Raw genomic sequence first — 21,781 nt, 5'->3', positions numbered from 1 at the left:
ATACATAAATATATCGGGAATTCTCCCGGCTCGAGAAAATCGGGCCACAAATGACTCAGATAAACCGGGACAACCTCGATTTTTGGCCTATTTTTTATCTATATCTGGATTACTACGTCATTAATATAGACAATAAGGATATCTGGTGATAGATATTTCAATGACCTTTGTAACGATGTTACATATAAGGCTATAGTAAGTTGGACCTACAATGGGTCAAAATCGGGAAAAATATATTTTAACCCGAATTTTTTTTCATAAAAATTTTTTTTTTTTGTCATAAATTCTTTTTCCAAAAAAATTGTATTTAAAATTAAAAAATAATTTACAAAAAAAAATTTTTTTAAAAAAATGTTTAAAAACAAATTAAAAAAAATTAATTTTGTTTAAATAAAAATATTTAAAAACAAAAGTAATATTTTTAAGTATGCATGTATAATTTGGTGAAGGGTATATAAGATTCGGCACAGCCGAATATAACTCTCTTACTTGTTTTATTTAAAGATTATTTGCACAAAAATATTTTTAGTTTTAGTTTTCTAATATAGCACTCTTACTAGATTTTTCATAAAACCATTTTGAGAATTCTGCTTTTATTCAAAATATTTTCTTCGAAATTACACCACTTTTTAGTTTTTAAATCAGAAGCACTCTTTTTAATCTGGCAAATTACATTTTATAATTTAGTTATCAATACAATTACTACAAAAAAAACACTGATATGATTTATTTTTACTTATCTCTAATATTTCGAAAACAATTTCATAATAATATTAAATATTTAATAACAAATGTTTAAAACAATAGATAAAAACTAAGACAATGGGTTATAAAAATAACTTAAATTAAATTTACAATAAATACTTAATATAAATTTTAGCAAAAACTTAAACATACTTTAACAATTTTTTCTTAAAATTATTTTATTAATTTTAACTTCTTTACACTTTAGTGGCCTTCAAATATAAATTACCATCGGGTGTAACCATGAAATTTTCCTTGTCATATTTCATAGGTATCAGAGTCTCCTGGCAGGCACAGAATTTGAAATTTTTCAATAGCAAAGCCAAGCCAATTATTATTTGCATTTTGCCAAAACGACTGCCAATGCAGTTGCGGGGACCTTCTCCAAACGGTAAATACAACACAGAATCTCTAAGAGCCACCTGATCGGCAGAAAAGTTCTCGGGATTAAATTTATCAGGATTGGGGAAGTATTGTTCATCGCGATGTATTGAAATGGCGGGTATAACAACAGGCATGTCTTTTTTAATTACAAAATTGGGATGGCCAGGCACCACATAGTCTTCCAAAGCTACACGATTTAAGGCGGGTAAAGGACAATAAAGTCTAAGGGTTTCTAAAAAAAGAATAAACAATTAATTAAGTTATTTTTTTATTTATTACATTATTAATTTATTATTTAACTTACCTTGTATAATTTGTTCCAAATATTTCAATTCGCTCATGCACTCATAGCTAAACTCCTGATTGTGTAACTCTAGAACACGATTAACTTCCTGTCTAGCTTTCTCTTGAATATCTTGATTCAAGGCCAATTCATACAAAGCAAAAGACATGGTGGTGGATGAAGTATCTGAGCCAGCTACCAAAAAGATAAAAGCCTGGGCAGCTACTTCTTTTAACGACAAATTGGTAAAATCTTCGCCACCTTCAGTCTTCATAACTTTATTATTTTTCAGTTCCAGCAATAAATTCATAAAATCATTACGTTTCACTTGATTATCCTCGCGATATTTTACAGTGTCCTTAACTATGCCCATAAAGAAGTCTTCTATCTCATGCACAGTATCACGCATGCGCAAGCGCTTAGCCAATTTTGGAAAGCTAAATCTAAAGGCCACACCAAAGTTACCCAAATGATTTTCCAGCAAAGCTCGTTTACTCATAACATGAAACTTGGCCTGGGGATCAGTTAAGCTATTGCACTCCAAACCAAAGGCGCAAGTACCTATAACATCGGTAGTATAACGCGACACTATATCCCGTATTTCTACTTTGCTATCCTTTTCCACAATTTTGGCAAAAGCCAGCTCCAGCTGCTGAGCCACCTTAACCACAGTGGGAAACATAAATTTCATTTTGCCCGAGGTAAAAGTGGGCGACAGTTTACTTCTCATTATACGCCATTTGTGACCCTCCAAATTGAACAGATGCCCAGACAAAGGATCATCTTCTTCATTCACAAACAAACCACGATCCGAAAATTTATTGAAATCCTTTATCAATATCTGTTTTATCAAAGCCATATCCGTTACAAACACCGCCGGTCTATAGAACCAATAGAAACCCGCAAATGGTCCCTTATTTTTGTATTTGTAATAATGATCCTGTATGATATCAAGGAAAGTGCGCTCTGTTACAGCTCCCTTGAAGCTGCCAAATATCCAGCTGGGCTCATCACAGTCTATGCCCAAATTTTGCCAATATTTGTAATGTTTTCGCAAAGCGTTTACAAGATACAAAACTAATGACAGCAAAATAATTAATAATATTAATAAAATGGACATTTTTTTTAATATAAAAGAATATTTTTCTAGTTGCAAAGCTTTTAATAGAAGAAATTAAACTGAACTAAATTCTCATATTTCGTGGCTAATTTAAATGTTTTTGGTTTGTTTGAAATCTTATCTTTCGAATACTTATCTGTTTGTGTGACGGTTGAGCAAGAGTTGAGTTGCCATAATGTTCGGCTATCTTTTAATGGGATTAATGATACAGGTTTAGGAATTATAATTACTTAAAATGTTTCACATCTACTTAAAATTTTATTAATAAACATGGTTCATTTAAGATTTTAAATTCAAGTTAGCAAAAAACTATTGGGTGGATGACTTAAAAATGCGCTAACTATACGAGATATTATAGACCTAATAGAGGGCATTAATAATATATTATAGCATTAATCGATATATCATATACGAATTATTCGAATAATATTAATTTATTTTTTATGTATTAAAAATCTAAAAATATAATATTCGAATTAACAAGCTTAAAAACAATTTAAAAAGATTTAATTATCGGAATAATCTATTATATATTAGACGAATAACCGGTTATTCGAAAATTTTTTTCCAAAAATATTGTTAAATATAAATTCACAAGAAATAAAGTTAAAAATAGTTTAAAAATATTTAATTATCCGAATAATCGATTATTTTTCAGGCGAATAATTGGTTATTCGAATATTTTGTTTATAAATTTCGTATTCATAATCTTCAAATTATTATTCGAATAATATTGCCTAAATTTCATTTAAAACGATTTAATTATCCGAATGATCGATTATTTTTTAGGCGAATAATCGTTATTCGAATAATTTTTTTTTTCAAAGTTATTCTTAAATTGAAATTTACAAGAAATTAAATTAATTGCAACGAATAAACGATTATTTTATTAAACAAATAACAAATTATTCGATTAAAATATCATAATTCAACAAGGACATGTTTTGGTTAAACAATTCTATAAAATTTTAATTTAATTAATGCAATATTCTATTATATCTGTATTCGAAAAGATTATTCGAATAATATTAATTTATTTTTTATGTATTACAAATCTAAATAAAACATTCAAATAAGCAAGCATAAAATCCATTTAAAAAGATTTAATTATCGGAATAATCGAATAGTTTTTTAGACGAATAATCGGTTATTCGAATATTTTTTTTTTCAAAAATATTCTTAACTTTAAATTGACAAGAAATCAAATAATAACTAGTTTAAGTAATTACAACGAATAATCGCTTATTTTATTAAACGAATAAAAAATTATTCGAGTAAATTTTTTTTTTATTAAAATTCACTTAGCAGCGGTTTTCGATTAATAAATCTGTAATGTTTGGATTTATTTAAAGCAATATTCGAATAATATTATTTTTTTTGTATTCAAAATCTAGAAATATATTCGAATTAAAATGATTTAATTATCCGATTAATCGGTTATTCGAATATTTGTTTTTTTCAAAATAATTCTTAAATTTAAATCCACAAATAATCAAATATTAGATAGTAATTACAGCGAATGATCGCTTATTTATGTAAAACGAATAATAAATTATTCCAATAAAATGTTTTTTTTTATCAAAATTCACTCAGTAGCTGTTTTCATTTAATTATAGCAATATTTTTTCTTAAATAATATTATTTTTTTTATCCTCAAAATCTTAAAATGTATCATTCGAATAAAAAAGTCTAAATTCAATTTAAAAATATTTAATTATCCGAATAATCGATTATTTTTTAAGCGAATAATCGGTTATTCGAATATTTTTATTTCAAAAATATTCTTTAATTTAAATTCACAGGAAATCAAATATTAAATAGCTTAAGTAATTACAACGAATAATCGCTTAGTTTATTAAACGAATAATAAATTATTCGAGTAAAATAATTTTTTTTTCAAAATTCAGTTAGTAGCTGTTTTCGATAAACAAATCTAAAAAGTTACGATTTCATTAAAACAACATACGGTTATATCTGTATCCGAATAAAAAATGATTCGAATAAAATTAAGTATTTTTTTATGTATTAAAAATCTAAAAATATAATATTCGAATTAACAAGCCTAAAATCCATTAAAAATATTTAATTATCCGAATAGTCGATTAATTCGGTTATTCGAATATTTTTTATTAATTTATATTTGTATTAAAAGTCTAAAAATATAATATTCGAACTAACCAGCATTAAATCAATTTAAAAAAAATAATTAACCGAATAATCGATTATTTTTTAGGCGAATAATCGGTTATTTGAATATATTTTTTTTTCAAAAATATTTTAAATATAAATTCACAAGAAAGCCACGCTATTTTTATTAAACGAATAATAAATTATTCGAGTAAAATGTTTTTTTTATCAAAAATTCACTCAGTAGCTGTTTTCATTTAATTATAGCAATATTCTCTTAAATAATATTTTTTTTTATCCTCAGAATCTTAAAAGGTATTATTCGAATAAACAAGTCTAAATTAAATTTAAAAATATTTAATTATCCGAATAATCGATTATTTTTTTAAGCGAATAATCGGTTATTCGAATATTTTTATTAATTTATATTTGTATTAAAAGTCTAAAAATATAATATTCGAATTAACCAGCATTAAATCAATTTAAAAAAAATAATTAACCGAATAATCGATAATTTTTTAGGCCAATAATCGGTTATTTAAATATATTTTTTTTTTCAAAAATATTTTAAATTTAAATTCACAAGAAAGCCACGCTTATTTTATTAAACGAATAATAAATTATTCGAGTAAAATGGTTTTTATATCAAAATTCACGTAGTAGCTATTTGCGATAAACAAATCTATAAAGTTTGGATTTAATAAAAGTAATATTTTTTTTTTGTATTAGAAATCTGAAAATATAATATGTATTCGAATTAAAAAGATTTAAATATCCGAATAATCGATTATGTTTTAGGCGAATAATCGGTTATTCGAATATTTTTTTTTCAAAAACATTCATAGATTTAAATTCATAAGAAATCAAATAGTTTATTAAACGAATAATAAATTATTCCACTAAAATGTTTTTTATTATTAAAATTCACTTAATAGCGATAAACAAATCTAAAAAGTTTCGATTTATTTAAAGCACTATTCGATTATATCTGTATCTGAATAAAAGATTATTCAAATAATATAAATTTTTTTTTATTCAAAATAATTTAAAAAGATTTATTTATCCGAATAATCGATTATTTTTTAGGCGAATAATCGGTTGTTCGAATATTTCTTTTCAAAAACATTCACAAATTCACAAGAAATCAAATAACCGTTTAAATAATTACATAGAATAGCTTATTTTATTAAACAAATAATAATTTATTCGAGTAAAATTTTGTTTTCCAAATTTTTTGACTTTTGACAAAAATTCGCATGCGTTACATAATGAGGTACCCTACTTTGAAACCCCACAGCGCCTCTCCTAATGGACATGTAGGGTCTTTCGTCATAACTAAAGCTAAAAAACTCTTCTGCTGTCATGTCAATCGGATCAGCCAATTAGAAATGTCAGATTTATTTCAAAAATATTTTGATTGTACCAAACTGTGCAGTACTTTATGATTCAGTTAATTAATGACAAACAAAATAAGAGTCCTGTTTTCAATTTAATTTAAATTTTAAGTAAATTTTGGATCACTTATATTATATTGCCATTTAAACATAATTTCTAGCTTCACAAGCCACCTCATTTTTCTTTGTTTTTCATAATAAGAATTTCTTCATTTGTTTTCAAATTAATACTTCAATATTGAGTCAGCCAATACTTTTAATTGTTTATTATCAAATGTTTCTAATCGATAAGGGAGTTAGCAGCAATGATCAATTATTTTTTTAGACATTTGTTGCTAACTTACTATCAATGAGATCAAGTGAGATTATAAATTATAGTTTTACCACTTAAATAGATTTTAAAGAAACATATTTTCAAAACAGATTTTCAGATTTGGTTTAACAAGATTGTGCCAAGATCGCCAAGTTCTGTAATTCCTAAATTCATTAAAATTCAATATATCGCTTTATAAAAAATATGTATTTATTTTTAAATTTTCTATAAAAAAAATTCAAATTATTGTTTAATTACTTTAACACACTTTTGCAATGATAAGATAAATACACATAATTATTCAGTTTAATAACAAAGTATTGCGAGGCATTCAAAAATGCTTGTCATTATTTATTATTATTGTTATTATTTCTACAGCTTAGTGACTTTTAAATGCAATCCCCGCTCCGAACTGCATAAAAAGTTATTTTTATCGTATGTCAGGGGAATTTGAGTCTTCTCACACACCGTAAATTTGAAATGCTTCAAGAGAACCGCCAAACCCACTAATGCCTGCATTTTGCCAAATCTCATGCCAATGCAATTGCGTGGGCCATCTCCGAAAGGCAAGTATAGCACGGAATCACGTTGGGCCACCTTTTCGGCGGAGAAATTGTCGGGATTGAAAACATTTGGATTGGGATAGTAACGCTCATCACGGTGAATGGCACCAGATGGTATTAAAACTAACATGTCTTTTTTAATCACAAACTTGGGTTGACCAGGCACTGGGTAATCCTCCAAGGCTTGGCGCGATATTAAGGGTAAAACGGTATATAAACGTAGAGTTTCTAAAATGAAATTAATATAAGAAATTATAACGAAATTTAAACAAAATAAACTAAATTACAAACCTGCTATAATTTGATCCAAATACACCATTTCCTTCATGGCTTCATACGAAAATTCCTGATTGTGTTGCTCTAAAACTTGTATAACTTGCTCTCTGGCTTTCTGCTGGATATCCTCATGCTGAGCCAGTTCATAGAGAGCAAAACCCATGGTGGTCGAAGAAGTTTCAAAGCCTGCCACCAAAAACACAAAAGCCTGGGCAGCAATTTCCTCCAGCGTTAGATTAGTCATCTCCTCACCCGTTTCCGATTTCATTAGCTTGTTATTTTTCAAATCGATTAACATGTCCATGAAATCATTGCGTCTAATATTATTTTCTTCCCTATAGCGCACCGTTTCCTTAACAATACCCATGAAAAAGTCCTCCACCTCTTGCAATGTATCCTTCATATGTAAACGCTTGGCCAATTTAGGAAAACTGTTGCGGAAGGCAATACCCAAACGGCCATAGCGTTGCTCCACTATGGATTTGCGGCCCATCATGCGAAACTTATTATTGGGATCCCTTAAACTGCTCATTTCCAAGCCAAAGGCACAGCTGCCTATGACATCTGTGGTAAAACGGGCCATCAAATCACTCACCTCGATTATTTCACTGTCATCCACGGCCTTGTCAAACACCTTCACAAATTCTTCACTAATATTGATAATAATGGGAAACATGGTCTTCATTTTACCCGAAGTGAAGGTAGGCGATAACTTATTGCGCATATGACGCCACTTGTTGCCCTCCAAATTGAACAGCATACCGGACAAAGGATCATCTTCCTCATTCACATACAAACCACGATCCACAAAGTTGGAAAAATCCTTGATCAAAATCAATTTCAAAAGAGCAGGATCGTACACAAACGCCGCCGGTTTGAAAAACCAATAAAATCCCGCAAAAGGTCCCGTATTCTTAAATTTATCATAAAATTGTTGCCACACCTCGACGAACGCACGTCGGGAGCCTATGCCCGTTACATTGCCCAGTAAAAATGTAGGCTCTTCATAGGCTATCTCCAGTTTTTGCCAATAATTATAACGTTGACGTAATACATTATACAAATAAGCCACTATGGCCAACAAACATATAATTAGAAATTCAAAAATCATTTTTTGATTTCAAACAAAATCTATCTAATTGTTTTGTTTTTAATTGTTAATGAAAATATTTTAGATTTTGTTGATTAAACACTTTTCTGGAGAAGCTTCACGGTTGCGGTATGATTAAAAACTAAACTTTTAATGTGTGTTTGAGTTGTTTTTAAGTAAAAAATTCTAAACTATTTAAAAAGCTTTTTTTTAGTTAATCAACAAAAATTGCTCTATCGTTCTTATATCTACAGTTTATGATCTCTGTTATAAGTAGAGTTGTCGAAGCAGAAAAACGAATTTACCCTTGAAACTCGGTTTTAATCAATTATTCTTTTGTTATTTATTATTTAGAACCAATGTAATTTATTAAAAATCTAAAAACATATTATAATCGAATTAACTAGCCTAAAATGCATTTAAAAATATTTAATTAACCGAATAATCAATTATTTTTTAGCCGAATAATCGGTTATTCGAATATTTTTTTTTCAAAAATATTCTTAAATTTAAATTCGGAAATTAAATAATAAATATTTTATTGAACGAATAAAATATTTTTATTGAACGAATAATAAATTATTCGAATAAAATGTTTTTTGATTGAAAATCACTTAAAAAACTATTTTCGACAAACAAATCTATCAAGTTTGGATTTAATTAAAGCAATATGCGAATAAAAGTTTATTCGAATAATATTAATATTTTTTGTATTCAAAATCTTAAAATAATCAAGCCTAAATTTAATTTAAAAAGATTTAATTAATCGAATAATCGATTATTGTTTAAACGAATAATCGGTTATTCGAATATTTTTTTTTCAAATATGTATTCTTAAATTCAAATTCGCAAGAAATCAAATATAAATAGTTTAAGTAATTACAACGAATAATCGCTTATTTTTATTAAAAAAATAAAAAATTATTCGAATAAAATGTTTCTTTATCAATATTGACTTAACAGCTGTTTTCGATAAACAAGTGTATCAAGTTTGGATTTAAAGCAATATCCGTATTAAAGATTATTCGAATAATATTAATTTTTTTTCAAAATTTAAATTATCATAAATTATCCGAATAATCGATTATTTTTTAAACGAATAATCGGTTATTCGAATATTTTTTTAAATATGTATTCTTAAATTTAAATTCAGAAGAAATCAAATAATGAATAGTTTAAGTAATTACAACGAATAATCGCTTATTTTTATTAAACGAATAATAAATTATTCGAATATAATATTTTTTTATCAAAATTCATTTAATAGCTGTTTTCGATAAACAAATCTATTAATTTTGGATTTAATTAAAGCAATATCCGAATAAAAGATTATTCGAATAATATTAATATTTTTTGTACTGAAAATCTTAAAATAATCAAACCTAAATTTTATTTAAAGATATTTAATTAACCGAATAATCGATTATTTTTTAGTTATTCGAATATTTGTTTTCATAAATATTCTTCAATTTAAATTTATATGAAATCAAATAATAAATAGTTTAAGTAATTGCAACGAATAATTAATTTAAAATTAATTTATTAAACGAATAATAAATTATTCGAATAAAATGTTTTTTTGTCAAAATTCACTTAATAGCTGTTTTCGATAAACAAATCTATCATGTTTGAATTTAATTAAAGCAATATCCAAATAAAAGATTATTCGAATAATATTAATTTTTTTTGTATTCAAAATCTTAAAATAATCAATCCTAAATTTTATTTAAAAATATTTAATTATCCGAATAATCGATTATTTTTAAAAATATTCTTAAATTTAAATTCACAAGAAAGCAAATAATAAATAGTGATTGCAACGAAAAATCGCTTATTTTTATTAAACGAAATTCACTTAGTAGCTGTTTTCTATAAACAAATCTATAATGTTTGGATTTAATTAATGCGAATAATCGGTTATTCGAATATTTTTTTTCAAAAATATTCTTAAATTTAAATTCTCAAGAAATAAAATAATAAATAGTTTAAGTGATCACAACGAATAATCGCTTATTTTTATTGAACGAATAATAAATTATTCGAATAAAATATTTTTTTTTTATCAAAATTCACTTAATAGCTGTTTTCAATAAACAAATCTATTCAAGTTTGAATTTAGTTAACCTTCGCTTTACCAAAGGTTTTTTATGTTCATGGTTTACCAATACCCACCCGGGTGACACTACACTTCTATAAATATATGCGACGAACGAAATTTTAAAAACTTGAAAAAACCTTATAAAAAGTTTAAAATGTTTCTATAAATTCTATAGAACTCTAAAATTTGTTCAGTGAGTACAAATTTAATTTAAACCGAAACAAAATTAAAAAAAATATTAATCCAATAAAAACGATGTGGTCACCCGGGTGGGTATTGGTAAAGCGAAGGTTAAAGCAATATCCGAAATTATTATGTATTCGAATGAAAGATTATCTTAAAATAATCAAGCTTAAATTATAAAAAAGATTTATTTAACCAAATAATCTATTATTTTTTAGATGAAAAATCGTTTATTCGAATATTTTTTTCAAAAATATTCTTAAATTTAAATTCACAAGAAATCAAATAATAAATAGTTTAAGTAATTACAACGAATAATCGCTAATTTTTATTGAACGAATAATAAATTATTCGAATAAAATACTTCTTTTTATCAAAATTCACTTAATAGCTGTTTTCGATAAACAAATCTATCAAGTTTGGATTTAATTAAAGCAATATCCGAATAAAAGATTATTCGAATAATATTAATTTTAAAATAATTAAAAATCTTAAAATAATGAAACCTAAATTTAATTTAAAAAGATTTAATTAACCAAATAATCGATTATTTTTTAAACGAATAATCGGATATTCGAATATTTTTTTTGAAATATTCTTAAATTTAAATTCAGAAGAAATCAAATAATAAATAGTTTAAGTAATTGCAACGACTAATCGCTTATTTTATTAAACGAATAATAAATTATTCGAATAAAATGTTTTTTTTGTCAAAATTCACTTAATAGCTGTTTTCAATAAACAAATCTATTCAAGTTTGAATTTAATTAAAGCAATATCTGTATAAAAGATTATTCGAATATTATTAATTTTATTTGTATTCAAAATCTTAAAATAATCAAGCCTAAATTTCATTTGAAAAGATTTAATTATCCGAATAATCTATTATTTTGTAGACGAATAATTGGTTATTCGAATATTTTTTTTTTCAAAAATAGTTTTTTGAGGGTTATAGATTATACCAGACATCGGCAAAGAGCCACCTTAAGAGCTCTCTGGTTTTATTTTCTTTCACACGTACGTAATTGGCAAAAAAAATTAAACGAAATCATTCTTACAAACCTTTGTATCAGTGCACTGAAGTCTAGAGAGCGCTACTCAAAAAACGCAAAGTGGTGTTAGTGTGCAAAGGCAATTTTACTCTCTGCCGATGTCTGGTGTAGACAGCGTTACCATATGTCAAGTTTTCCCTTTTTTTGCAAGGTTTTTGAGATGCAAAAAGTTTTATTTTTTTAAAAAAAAGTTTTTTGGAAAATTGTAAATTTATGATATCAATAAGTTGAACCGTTTATTTCAAAATGATGTTCCCAAATTCATTTACTAAATATGGTAATTGATTTATTTAGGAGCTGAAGTGTCTCCACCACTAAATTCACATAAATTATCTCAGTCTAATTATATGTACGAATTGGGTTTTGAAATTTTAGTATGTATGTAGTTAAAAAAAGTTTTTTTGTTGAAAAAAAAGTTTTTTTTTTAGAAATAAAAAGTTTTCTTCAAAAAATTTATGGCAACACTGGGTGTAGAAGAATATTTGTTCTCAATCAACAAATGAGAAGAGTGTAAAACGTATGCTTACTAAATGAGAGTTAATGAGAATAGCTGTTTAGTAAAAAGCTGTTTTTGTTTATGTGTTCTCTTATTTGTGCTTGTTTATTAATTTGTTTTGTTTTGATTATTCGCTTTGCCTTTTAGCGGATCTTTCTATTAAATTTGTTAAGCACAGTGTGTTTACTAAAGACAGATAACAGATAAACTGATAAATAATTATGTTTAAATTACATTAGGGAGGATCCATATCAAAACGGACAGAAAACTGCTATTTTCGGATTTGACATCTTCGATTTTAATGAAATTTACCACACATATTACAGTTCCAAAGAGTTCCTCAAATCAATGACTTTTTCATCGCAAGCCCTTTCCATTTAAAAAAATATTGCGATTTGTAAATTGAAAATTTTTTTAAAATTGTCGAAAATTGTATACACATAATTGCCCATAACATTGAAACTACTACAAAGTCCAACATAATTTTTGATTCCATTTTAAAGGCAAAGATATTGTCCTTAAAATAGTGTGAATAAAATTGTTTACTTCCAAAAGGTTAAAAGTCAATTTTCGGAGTGTAAAAAATATCAGAGATCGCGGTGTTAAAAATTAAAAAAGAACATGGCTTGAAGACACCTAAACTCTCTATTTATATATGAAAAAACGTACTTTTAATAGCGTTTTTCTTTATAACTCCTGAACTAATCGAGTCCCCATCGAAATTATTTTGCACGAATATAGTAGAGAGTTTAGGTGTCCTCATACCGCACAGTGTGGTAGATCGCAAATCTAACTGGACAAAATTAATAAATCACGTTGGGTTCACTTCTCACTTATGAATCATATAAAAAATGAGTTCAAATATATAAACGATTATAAAAAACCAACTTTTTTTTCGCAATGTATTTTGGGAATTTTTACCCATTCTTTAAAAATTTACTTTCGTGAAAAAGTAGAAGTCATACTGGAAAAGTGAAAAAATTTATGGCGGTCGCAAGAATGCGCAAGATGTTTTTGATTTACCTTGAAGTGGACACTTGAAAGATTAACTCAAATATAGTTTTACATCGGAACTATCCGGAATAAACAGCTTTAACTCTACTTGAAAAAAGGAAATATTTTATTTTTCCCAATTTCTGATCTTCTCACAAAAAATATTTTTTTTTAATAGTTACAATAGAAATAATTAAATGAAAATTGTTGCATATTTCCTTGAAATATAGCTTAATAATAATATAAAAAAATTATTACAATAAAATCACCGTAGCCTTTTTAATCATAAACCAAAGTCATAAAAAAAATACATTTCTCTTTGAAATCTTAATATACCTATTGACAACAACTGACTTTAAAGCTTAGTTTTTCCTAATCGGAGCTAAAAACTAAAAAAAACAAAACATGAATTACAGTTCCCTATTGTATTGAGAAGCTCATTAAATGATCAGAAGGAATGTTGACAGACATTTATTTTTTAATTTTGTCCAGCTAGATTTGAGATTTACCACAGTGTGTACCGCTTTCTTTATTAATTTTTAACACCGCGATCTTTGATATTTTTTACATTGACCTTTAACCTTTTGTAAGTACAGAATTTTATTCACACAATTTTAAAGACAATATCATTGGCTTTAAAATGAATTCAAAAATTATGCTGGCCTTTGAGTAGTTTCAAAGTTATGGCCAATTATGTGCATATAATTTTAGACAATTTTAACAAATTTTTGAATTTTCAAGTCGCCATATTTTTACATCGGAATGAGTTTCTATTGAAAAAGTCACTGTTATGTGAAACATATTGGATATATTATGTATGTGGTAAATTTCATTAAAATCGGAGATGGTAAATCCGACTGCTGTCCGCTTTCACATGGATCCTTCCAGAACAAGTAAGAGTGTTATACCCACCATCAATATAAGACAATAAAATATTTGTGTGATATAGGCGTTATATGGGGGGTAGAATCAATTATGGACCGATCCTCACAAAAGTTGATAGAAAGATTTAAGTTCATTGTATTTGAGCAAGGTATTAGCTAAGAATATATTTCGGTTCATTTGAAAGACATACATTTTTATATTTTTTCCAGCTTTAGGATTGGAACAACAGTGTCATGGTGATCAGTACAAACCTCTTGTGAATAATACAATATAAAGTATATTTAAAAGCTTTTTTGTTGCGAATAATTGTTCCAAAAAAACTACTAGAAAACTTAATGTAGTTTTTTCCATTTTTGTATTTTATTCAAAAAATGACATTGCGTTTAAACTTTTAAATGATCACACATATTTACAACATATAGAAACAATTGGGGGATTCAAACAGTCTCCTATTAGGTTGTATTGTCATAATGTCATACAATATTTTTTTAGTTTAAATAAATTTTTGTTGGGTTTCAAACAAAAAAGTTATAAACTAATAAGACTTTTAGAACTATGTTTATTGGTTTGTCATAAAATAACACTTTTTTTGTTTGCAGCACCACAAGAATTTGTTTAAACTAAAAAAATATTTTACGACATTATGACAATACGACCTAATAGCAGACCGTTTGAATCCCCCAAATGTTTTAAACGATCATGCATAATTACAACATTAACATACATAAAATTATATAATTACATTTCGATTACGATAATGGCTATTTTATGGCTGGGGTCTTAAAAACCCATTTACAATTTTTCCACTTTCAAGTGTATGCCACTCTCAGTGCCCACCAGAAAATTTAACTTTGAAATACGTAATGGTATTTGAGTCGTAGCACAGCGATCAAAACGAAATTTACTCAAGAGAGAAATTAAACCAATTTGGGCCTGCATTTTACCAAAACGCATGCCTATGCAATTGCGGGGACCATCACCGAAAGGCATATAGGCACAAGGATGCCTCTTTTGCACCTGCTCGGGTAGAAAACGTTCGGGCTGGAAGTTATCTGGCTCGGGATAATAGTCGGGATCATTGTGTATGCTGTCTAAGGGTATAATAATGCGTAGACCCTTCTCCAGCACTATATTGGTATTGGGTATTTGGAAATCTTTAACACATTTGCGCACCAAATGAGGGGTAACAGAGTATTTGCGCAGGGTTTCTGTTAAGATATTATGGTTAAAACATGTTTTAAAATATTAGTTTTCATGAAATTTACCTGATATTACCATATCCAAATATTTCATTTCCTTGATACTCTCATAGGTTATTTGATTATCATGTTGAGCCAACACATCTAAAATTTCTTGCCTTAATTGATCTTGAACTTTCTGATTAAGAGCCAATTCGTATAGACAAAATGACATGGTGGTGGAGGAGGTATCAAAACCAGCCAAAAAGAACACCATAACCTGGGCGGCCAATTGTTCTATATTCAAACCACTGGTTAAATCATTTTCATCCACTTTTTGGCCAGATTTTATTAATTCATCACGTTGTTCTTTCATTTCTATTAGCATGTCCAAGAAATCATTACGTTTGATGTGATTCTTTTGCCTAAACTCCACTGTTTCTCTAACGGCTTGCATAAAGAACGCACTTACATCATCACGGAAAGTTTTCATTCGCAGCTTTCTGGCCAGTGAGGGATTGGTAAACATAAATGCCTGTATGAAACCCTTATGTCGTGGCTTCTCAAATATCGTTCTACCCATTTGTCTAAATTCAGCCTGAGGATCTATCAAACTGTTGCATTCCAGACCAAAGGCACAAGTGCCTATAACATCGGTGGTATAACGGGCACACAGATCTTTCGCCTCCAGTATGCCTCCACAATCCTCTATAAATTTCTCACAGGCGGCCGGCAGTTTCTCTCCCACTTGCACCACTGTGGGAAACATATATCTCATTTTACCCGTAGTAAATACTGGTGAAACTTTGTGCCTCAACACCCGCCATTTTTCACCATCCAAAAACAATAGATTGCCCGTCAGCGGATCATCACGTTCATTGTGAAACAAGTTTCTCTCACTAAAACTTTGAAAATCTTTGATCATTATCTGTTTAATCAAATCTAAATCCAAAATAAATGCTGCTCTGGTAAGAAATGTATAAAATCCAGCTACAGGTGTAGTGTTTTTAAATGTTCTATAAATACGTTGATTTATATCTTTCCAATGATACTGACGACCTATGCCCCGCATATTGCCCACAAAATATGTGGGCTTTTCAAATGGCACATTACGTTTCTCCCAATATGAATAGTGTTCTTTTAGCCAAACAATAAATACAAGGATTATTAAAACTATCAGATAGAACATATTGAGGAAATTTGTTAAATTTAACTAAAATGTTTAAAAACTGTTTTTGAAGAGACTTCCTTTGTTAACTTGTGAAATGCAACTGATCATTTGGAATTGTTTTGAAGCAATTCAATTCAGTTTTTAAATATTGCTATCTTTACTCTCAGTACTTTTGTTTATTTTCTCTCTCTAATGTTCTCAGAAAAAGCTATCAGATATTTTAGAGCAGGGTAAAGTTGCTGAATTATAATGGTACTTTTTTTGAGTATTTACCGTTTTAGAAATAAATAAGTAGCTATTGGGTATTTTGGGTTCTATAGATTAAAATAAATCAATGAAATAGAAAAATTAATAGTACAATTCTTTTAATCCTATTCAAATTATGTTCCAATGTGAATATAATAAGTTGACATCAGGAATAAAGCTGCTTGTTGAATTTGCATGGTGAAATGTCAAACTCCAAATTTAGAAAATATTCGCCCTAACTCTGGTACGTCAACCTCCACAAATAACAAACAAATAATTCGCCTATTTGTGCTTGAATTTGCCAGTGCCCTCAACTTATTAAGTTCGAATTGTTCAAGGCGAATTAATAAGGTGACCGCATAAAATAAGTTGATTCTCAATTCGCCTTCGTTTAATGTAGGTCTGCTATCAAACTTTGCTTATGTTTACATCTGTTATTAAAAATAACAATATTTTAATTCGCCTTGATTTTGACATTTCTTTTACATTTGAACAAAAATAAAGTGTTTTTAAATTGTTGCATTGTTGCCGCTACGAACTCATCTTGTTAATTCGGCTTGGCGTTGTCATTAACTCTTCTACGGCGAATTAATCAATTTGATAGCTCTTGTGAGTTCACATTGTATAAATTCACTTTGTACTCTTCAAATTCATTACTCCTTTGCATACATTTTGAAAATAGTACCTAAATAAATTCCATTCCTCCAATTAACCAAACCTGTTGCAAACCTACATCGCAAAATATAGAATTTTTTCTGCTAACAAATACCTTCTAAGTAGAGTTATCAATTTGAACACTTAATGATGGGTAAACAAAAAAAAACTGAGAATGAATCATGTTGGAGAGGAATGCCTCAATATGATAAATAAACCCATTATTTATAAAAAGATAAATCAAAGCAGATAGTAAATGTTGTGGAAAATCAGTAAATTTAACAAATAATTTGCATTAGACGCGTGCCATTAACTATTTTATCAAATTAATTGAAATAATGTTTGATAGAAGTAGTATGACATGAAATTATTGGACATTTTAGAAAAACTCCGGTCTTTACAAGCATACACTTTTGTCATTTCGTTTGTAATTTTCACATTTTTATTAGCGACCCCATAAATTATTCCGTTCGTCTGTTGAAATCTATTTTTCGAAGTCACCAAATAACTTACAAACATGATTGTTACATTAATATATCGACTTTGGTCCTGTTTCGGTTGCTATTTAGAATCGAGAGAATCGGTTTATAAATGACTGAGTTGTAAGCAAAAACTATGAGTACCAAGAATTTGTTATCTATATCTCGATTACTAAAATATATACATAGACAATATGGATCTCAAATTAAAGGTTTTTTTAGAGACCTTTCCAACGACGTATATAACGTTCACAATGGGTCACTTTGAGGACAAATATTTGTAACACGATTTTTGTATGCTAAATTTAATTTTCACAAAATTTCTTTTTATTGTATTTAATCTTTATCTTAAAGTATAACTTGGTGAAGGGTATATAAGATTCGTCACAGCCGAATATAGAACTCTTACTTGTTGAGATTAATTTATTGAACAAATTTGCAAAGTTTAAAAAAAAGCTTTTAATGAAAACTTTAGAAGTGTTACCATTTATTTGGATTTTCAACATACAATGTATTTCAGAAAAATCTCCATGGATGATTAATGTTATTGCATTTCAATCTAGATTTCTTTCTTTATGGTTTTTTTAAATACTTGGAAATATGTGAACAAACCAGAGACTTTGGAAGTTCTCAGAAAAAAAATCGGCTGAAAGATCGAGTAAATTGAAATCAACTTTTCGTAGCCCCCAAATAGCTTACATACATGATTCATATATCAATATACCGGAAATTCTTCCTGCTCGGTTTCTTTTTAAAACCAAGACAATCGGCCCACATTATGAGATATAAGGAAACAAATAAGAGAGCCATATTCGACTGTGCCTCTATCTTATATACCCTTCACCAAATTATACTTAATAAGTTTTAAATATTTTTAGGTAAACAAAATTTTTTTTTATTTTTTGGAAAAAAAATGTTTCGCACTGTTATTTAAATTTTTTTTTTTTTAAATTTTAAAAAAAAAATTTTGTTTTTTAAATTTTAAAAAAAAAATTTTTTGTTTTTTAAATTTTTTTTGGTGGAAAAAAATTCGGGTTAAAAATTTTTTAATGACTTAGTCATCCAGATATAGGTCAAAAATGTGGTCCGATTTTGCTGATTTTAAATAGAAAACTTCTCGAAAGCATGTCTGACAGAATTGTTAAAGATTTGGATCCCGAAGATATTTAAGATCTTCAGAAAATTGATTTCAACAGACAGACAGAGGGACATGCCTTAATCGACTCTGCTATCTATAAGGATCCAGAATATATATACTTTATAGGGTCGGAAAATTATATTGTGGAAATTTTATTACCCTTCTCACAAAGGTGAAGGGTATAAAAACCAGGACAATTACGATTTTTTACCTATTTTTTATCTATATCTGGATTAGTAGTTAAGTCATTAATATAGACAATATGGATATCTAATGATAGATATTTCAAAGACCTTTCTAAGGGAGTATATAACCAAAGTAAGTCGGACCTGCAATGGGTCAAAATCGGGAAAATTATTTTTTAAACCGATTTTTTTTTCCACCAAAAAAATGTTTTGCCAATAAATTTTTTCACTAATAAATTTAAAAAAATAAATTAAAAAAAAATTAAAAAAAAAAAAATTTATCTAATAATATTTCTAATTTTTATTTTAAAACTAGTTGACCGCCCCGGCTTCGCCCGGTGGCATTTACTAATGTTAGTTCTGCAAGTTTCTCCAACCCACATAAACCTGCCTGTTCTTATTTATTTGCAAATAAAATATCTAAATTTGTACTCCATTACTATAGGGAGCTTTTTTATTACAGTTGAATGGACCCGGAATTTTTGAATTTTTTTTTTCTCTGCGAACCATCTCCTGAAATTTCGAATCGAATAAATCAGCCAAATCGCTCCAGCTATTCTCACGTGATGACATTACATACATGGACCATTTCATTTTTATATATATAGATATTAGAACTCTGATTTTTCTTTACAAAAGCTTAATTTTTTCTCAAAATAAAACATGTATTTTTCAGAAATCCAGTATTTCCAGAAAATGCCATGTTTGTTCCAAATAAATTTTGAAAACATTTTCAAATATTTCAGAATGGTATTTATTATAATACAAAATAATAGAATAAATCCATATGTACGCATTAAACATTATCCACTTGCAAATAAATGCCGCCCTTTAAACTAAATACTCTTACATTAAAAGGATCAAAGTCCAATTTCTTGGGAGTCCTTTCGCAAATAGAGAACTTAAAATTCCTTAAAAGCAAGGCCACACCCATCGTTGCTTGCATGAAAGCAAAACGTTCAGCAATACAAGTACGAGGTCCGGCACCAAACGGTAAATATGACATGGCATGACGATCGTGCTTAAATTCGGCAGAAAATCTTTCCGGTTGGAATTTTTCGGGTTCCGGATAATAATCTGGATCATGATGTATGGCGTAAACGGGTATAATAATTTGTACGCCCGGCTGAATATTCAAAGGTTCAGGGCCATCTAAGGTGTATGATGAGCGACATACTCTTCGGCCAGTGGGGGCTACGGGATGTTTACGTAGGGTTTCTAAAAATATTTAGAAAGGCCCCAATCAGTAAAAGATTTTGATATTTTTTTACTAAAACTTACCTTGCACAACCTGTTTAACATATAGCATTTCATTTAAGCTTTCATAGCTTAATTCACCCTCATATTTCTCCAATATCTCCCTTACATTCTCTCTTGCCTTGTGCTGAACTTCCGGATTCAAAGCCAGTTCATAAAGAGCAAATGACATGGTACTGGAGCTGGTCTCAAAGCCTCCTATGAAAAATACATAAGCCTGAGCTACCACATCCTCCATTTGTAAATAGAAATCTTCTGAACCCTCCTTATTATTCTTCAAATCAATTAATATGTCCAGAAAATCATTACGTTTTATATTGTTTCTCTCACGCATTTCCACATTTTGATGCACAATTTGAGTATAAAACTCAATTAGTTCTTTTGTAAAAACTTTATAGCCCATTTTGTGGAAAAACTTGGGATATGCAGAGGCCAAAGCTTCCATGAGCGGATGTATGGTATAGAAAGCTTTATCGCCCTTAACACGAAACTCTGCCTGGGGATCTTTTAAGCTATTGCAGTCTAAACCAAAGGCATCGGTGGTAAAGCGGGCACACAGATCTCTTACTTCTACTATCGAGTTTTGAAACTCTATTTCATCTCTCATAACTTCTATAAAACGTTCTCCAATGGCGGCCACTGTGGGAAACATGATTTTCATTTTGCCCGAACTGAAAGTGGGTGTTAATTTTTGCCGCATTTTCCTCCACAAATCTCCCTGTAAACGTACTAAATTTGTGGATAGCGGATCATGGTGAGGATTAGAATATAAACCTCTATCGGGAAATGCTTCAAAATCAGTAATGAATATAGTTTTAATTAAATCAAGATCTTTGATTATTAAAGCTGGTGTAACAAGGTTATAAACTCCTATATATGATTTGTCTTTCACTTTCATTTTATTATAGATATCTTGTATGATAAAGGCGATATGTCTTCTCTTTGTGCTATAAAACTCCTTTAAACTTATCGTTTCCACTTGTTGTCTTTTCCAGTAGCTGTGTTTGTTTTTAAACCATATATAGATTATTGAGATTAAAAAGAATAAAATTCCAAAAAATATTTCCATTATAACGAATTTGGTTATCAACTGAAACTTGTTGTGTGTTGTCTGAAGAAGTTTATAATACTAATTTGCAAAAGTATTGTTTAAAATGATTTAAAAATTTAACAACAGAAAAATACTGCGTATGCATTAAATGGGTGGGAAGGGGAATTTGGATCAGAATTACTCTTATGTTTGCAAATTGCACTGGATGAATAAATAATGTATTTAATTGAGTTCATTTTTTAAGTATAAAATACAAAGAAGCCTCATTATTCTCTCCTTTATTGTTAGACAACGTTATTGTGGCACTCTTTCGTTTGCTCTTTCTAAATTTAGCTCTTTATTTATTTTGGAATTATTAGATTTTGGTAAAATTGATTCCCAAACCAATGAATTGTTCCGATTACTTCCAAATTATTTGTGC

General features: G+C 28.2%; 3 protein-coding genes across 3 annotated transcripts; all 3 read right to left on the bottom strand.

Annotated features, from left to right (window-relative positions):
• Positions 1-824: 824 nt before the first annotated feature.
• On the bottom strand, positions 825-2,552 carry LOC135959562 (probable cytochrome P450 6a21). The gene is made up of 2 exons (XM_065510501.1): positions 1,433-2,552; positions 825-1,360 (listed from the first exon to the last, which is right to left on the bottom strand). The coding sequence occupies exons 1-2, from the start codon at positions 2,529-2,531 to the stop codon at positions 942-944; spliced, it is 1,518 nt and encodes a 505-aa protein (XP_065366573.1). The 5' UTR covers positions 2,532-2,552; the 3' UTR covers positions 825-941.
• Positions 2,553-6,553: 4,001 nt separating this feature from the next.
• On the bottom strand, positions 6,554-16,368 carry LOC135959837 (uncharacterized). Its single transcript, XM_065510932.1, has 4 exons — positions 15,267-16,368; positions 14,797-15,209; positions 7,220-8,315; positions 6,554-7,156 (listed from the first exon to the last, which is right to left on the bottom strand). Exons 1-4 carry the CDS (start codon positions 16,366-16,368, stop codon positions 6,738-6,740), a joined length of 3,030 nt encoding a protein of 1,009 aa, XP_065367004.1. The 3' UTR covers positions 6,554-6,737.
• Positions 16,369-19,790: 3,422 nt separating this feature from the next.
• On the bottom strand, positions 19,791-21,414 carry LOC135962223 (cytochrome P450 6a8-like). Its single transcript, XM_065514038.1, has 2 exons — positions 20,334-21,414; positions 19,791-20,270 (listed from the first exon to the last, which is right to left on the bottom strand). The coding sequence occupies exons 1-2, from the start codon at positions 21,376-21,378 to the stop codon at positions 19,849-19,851; spliced, it is 1,467 nt and encodes a 488-aa protein (XP_065370110.1). The 5' UTR covers positions 21,379-21,414; the 3' UTR covers positions 19,791-19,848.
• Between the last annotated feature and the right edge of the window lie 367 nt (positions 21,415-21,781).

This window comes from Calliphora vicina, chromosome 5 (assembly GCF_958450345.1).
Source record: "Calliphora vicina chromosome 5, idCalVici1.1, whole genome shotgun sequence".
In the NCBI taxonomy this organism is placed as follows: Eukaryota; Metazoa; Arthropoda; class Insecta; order Diptera; family Calliphoridae; genus Calliphora; species Calliphora vicina.
Note: the sequence above shows the minus strand (reverse complement) of the source record. Positions and strands in the feature narration are given on the sequence as shown.

What these genes read in the sequence shown, in the direction of transcription:
- LOC135959562 (XM_065510501.1), bottom strand. Translation starts at nt 2,531, where the DNA reads ATGTCCATTTTATTAATATTATTAATTATTTTGCTGTCATTAGTTTTG. An exon ending in TTTGGAACAAATTATACAAG is followed by an intron (nt 1,361 to 1,432) that starts GTAAGTTAAATA and finishes TTCTTTTTTTAG; the next exon opens with AAACCCTTAGACTTTATTGT.
- LOC135959837 (XM_065510932.1), bottom strand. Translation starts at nt 16,368, where the DNA reads ATGTTCTATCTGATAGTTTTAATAATCCTTGTATTTATTGTTTGGCTA. An exon ending in TTTGGATATGGTAATATCAG is followed by an intron (nt 15,210 to 15,266) that starts GTAAATTTCATG and finishes ATATCTTAACAG; the next exon opens with AAACCCTGCGCAAATACTCT. An exon ending in ACTTGAAAGTGGAAAAATTG is followed by an intron (nt 8,316 to 14,796) that starts TAAATGGGTTTT and finishes TGAAATCAAAAA; the next exon opens with ATGATTTTTGAATTTCTAAT.
- LOC135962223 (XM_065514038.1), bottom strand. Translation starts at nt 21,378, where the DNA reads ATGGAAATATTTTTTGGAATTTTATTCTTTTTAATCTCAATAATCTAT. An exon ending in TGTTAAACAGGTTGTGCAAG is followed by an intron (nt 20,271 to 20,333) that starts GTAAGTTTTAGT and finishes AAATATTTTTAG; the next exon opens with AAACCCTACGTAAACATCCC.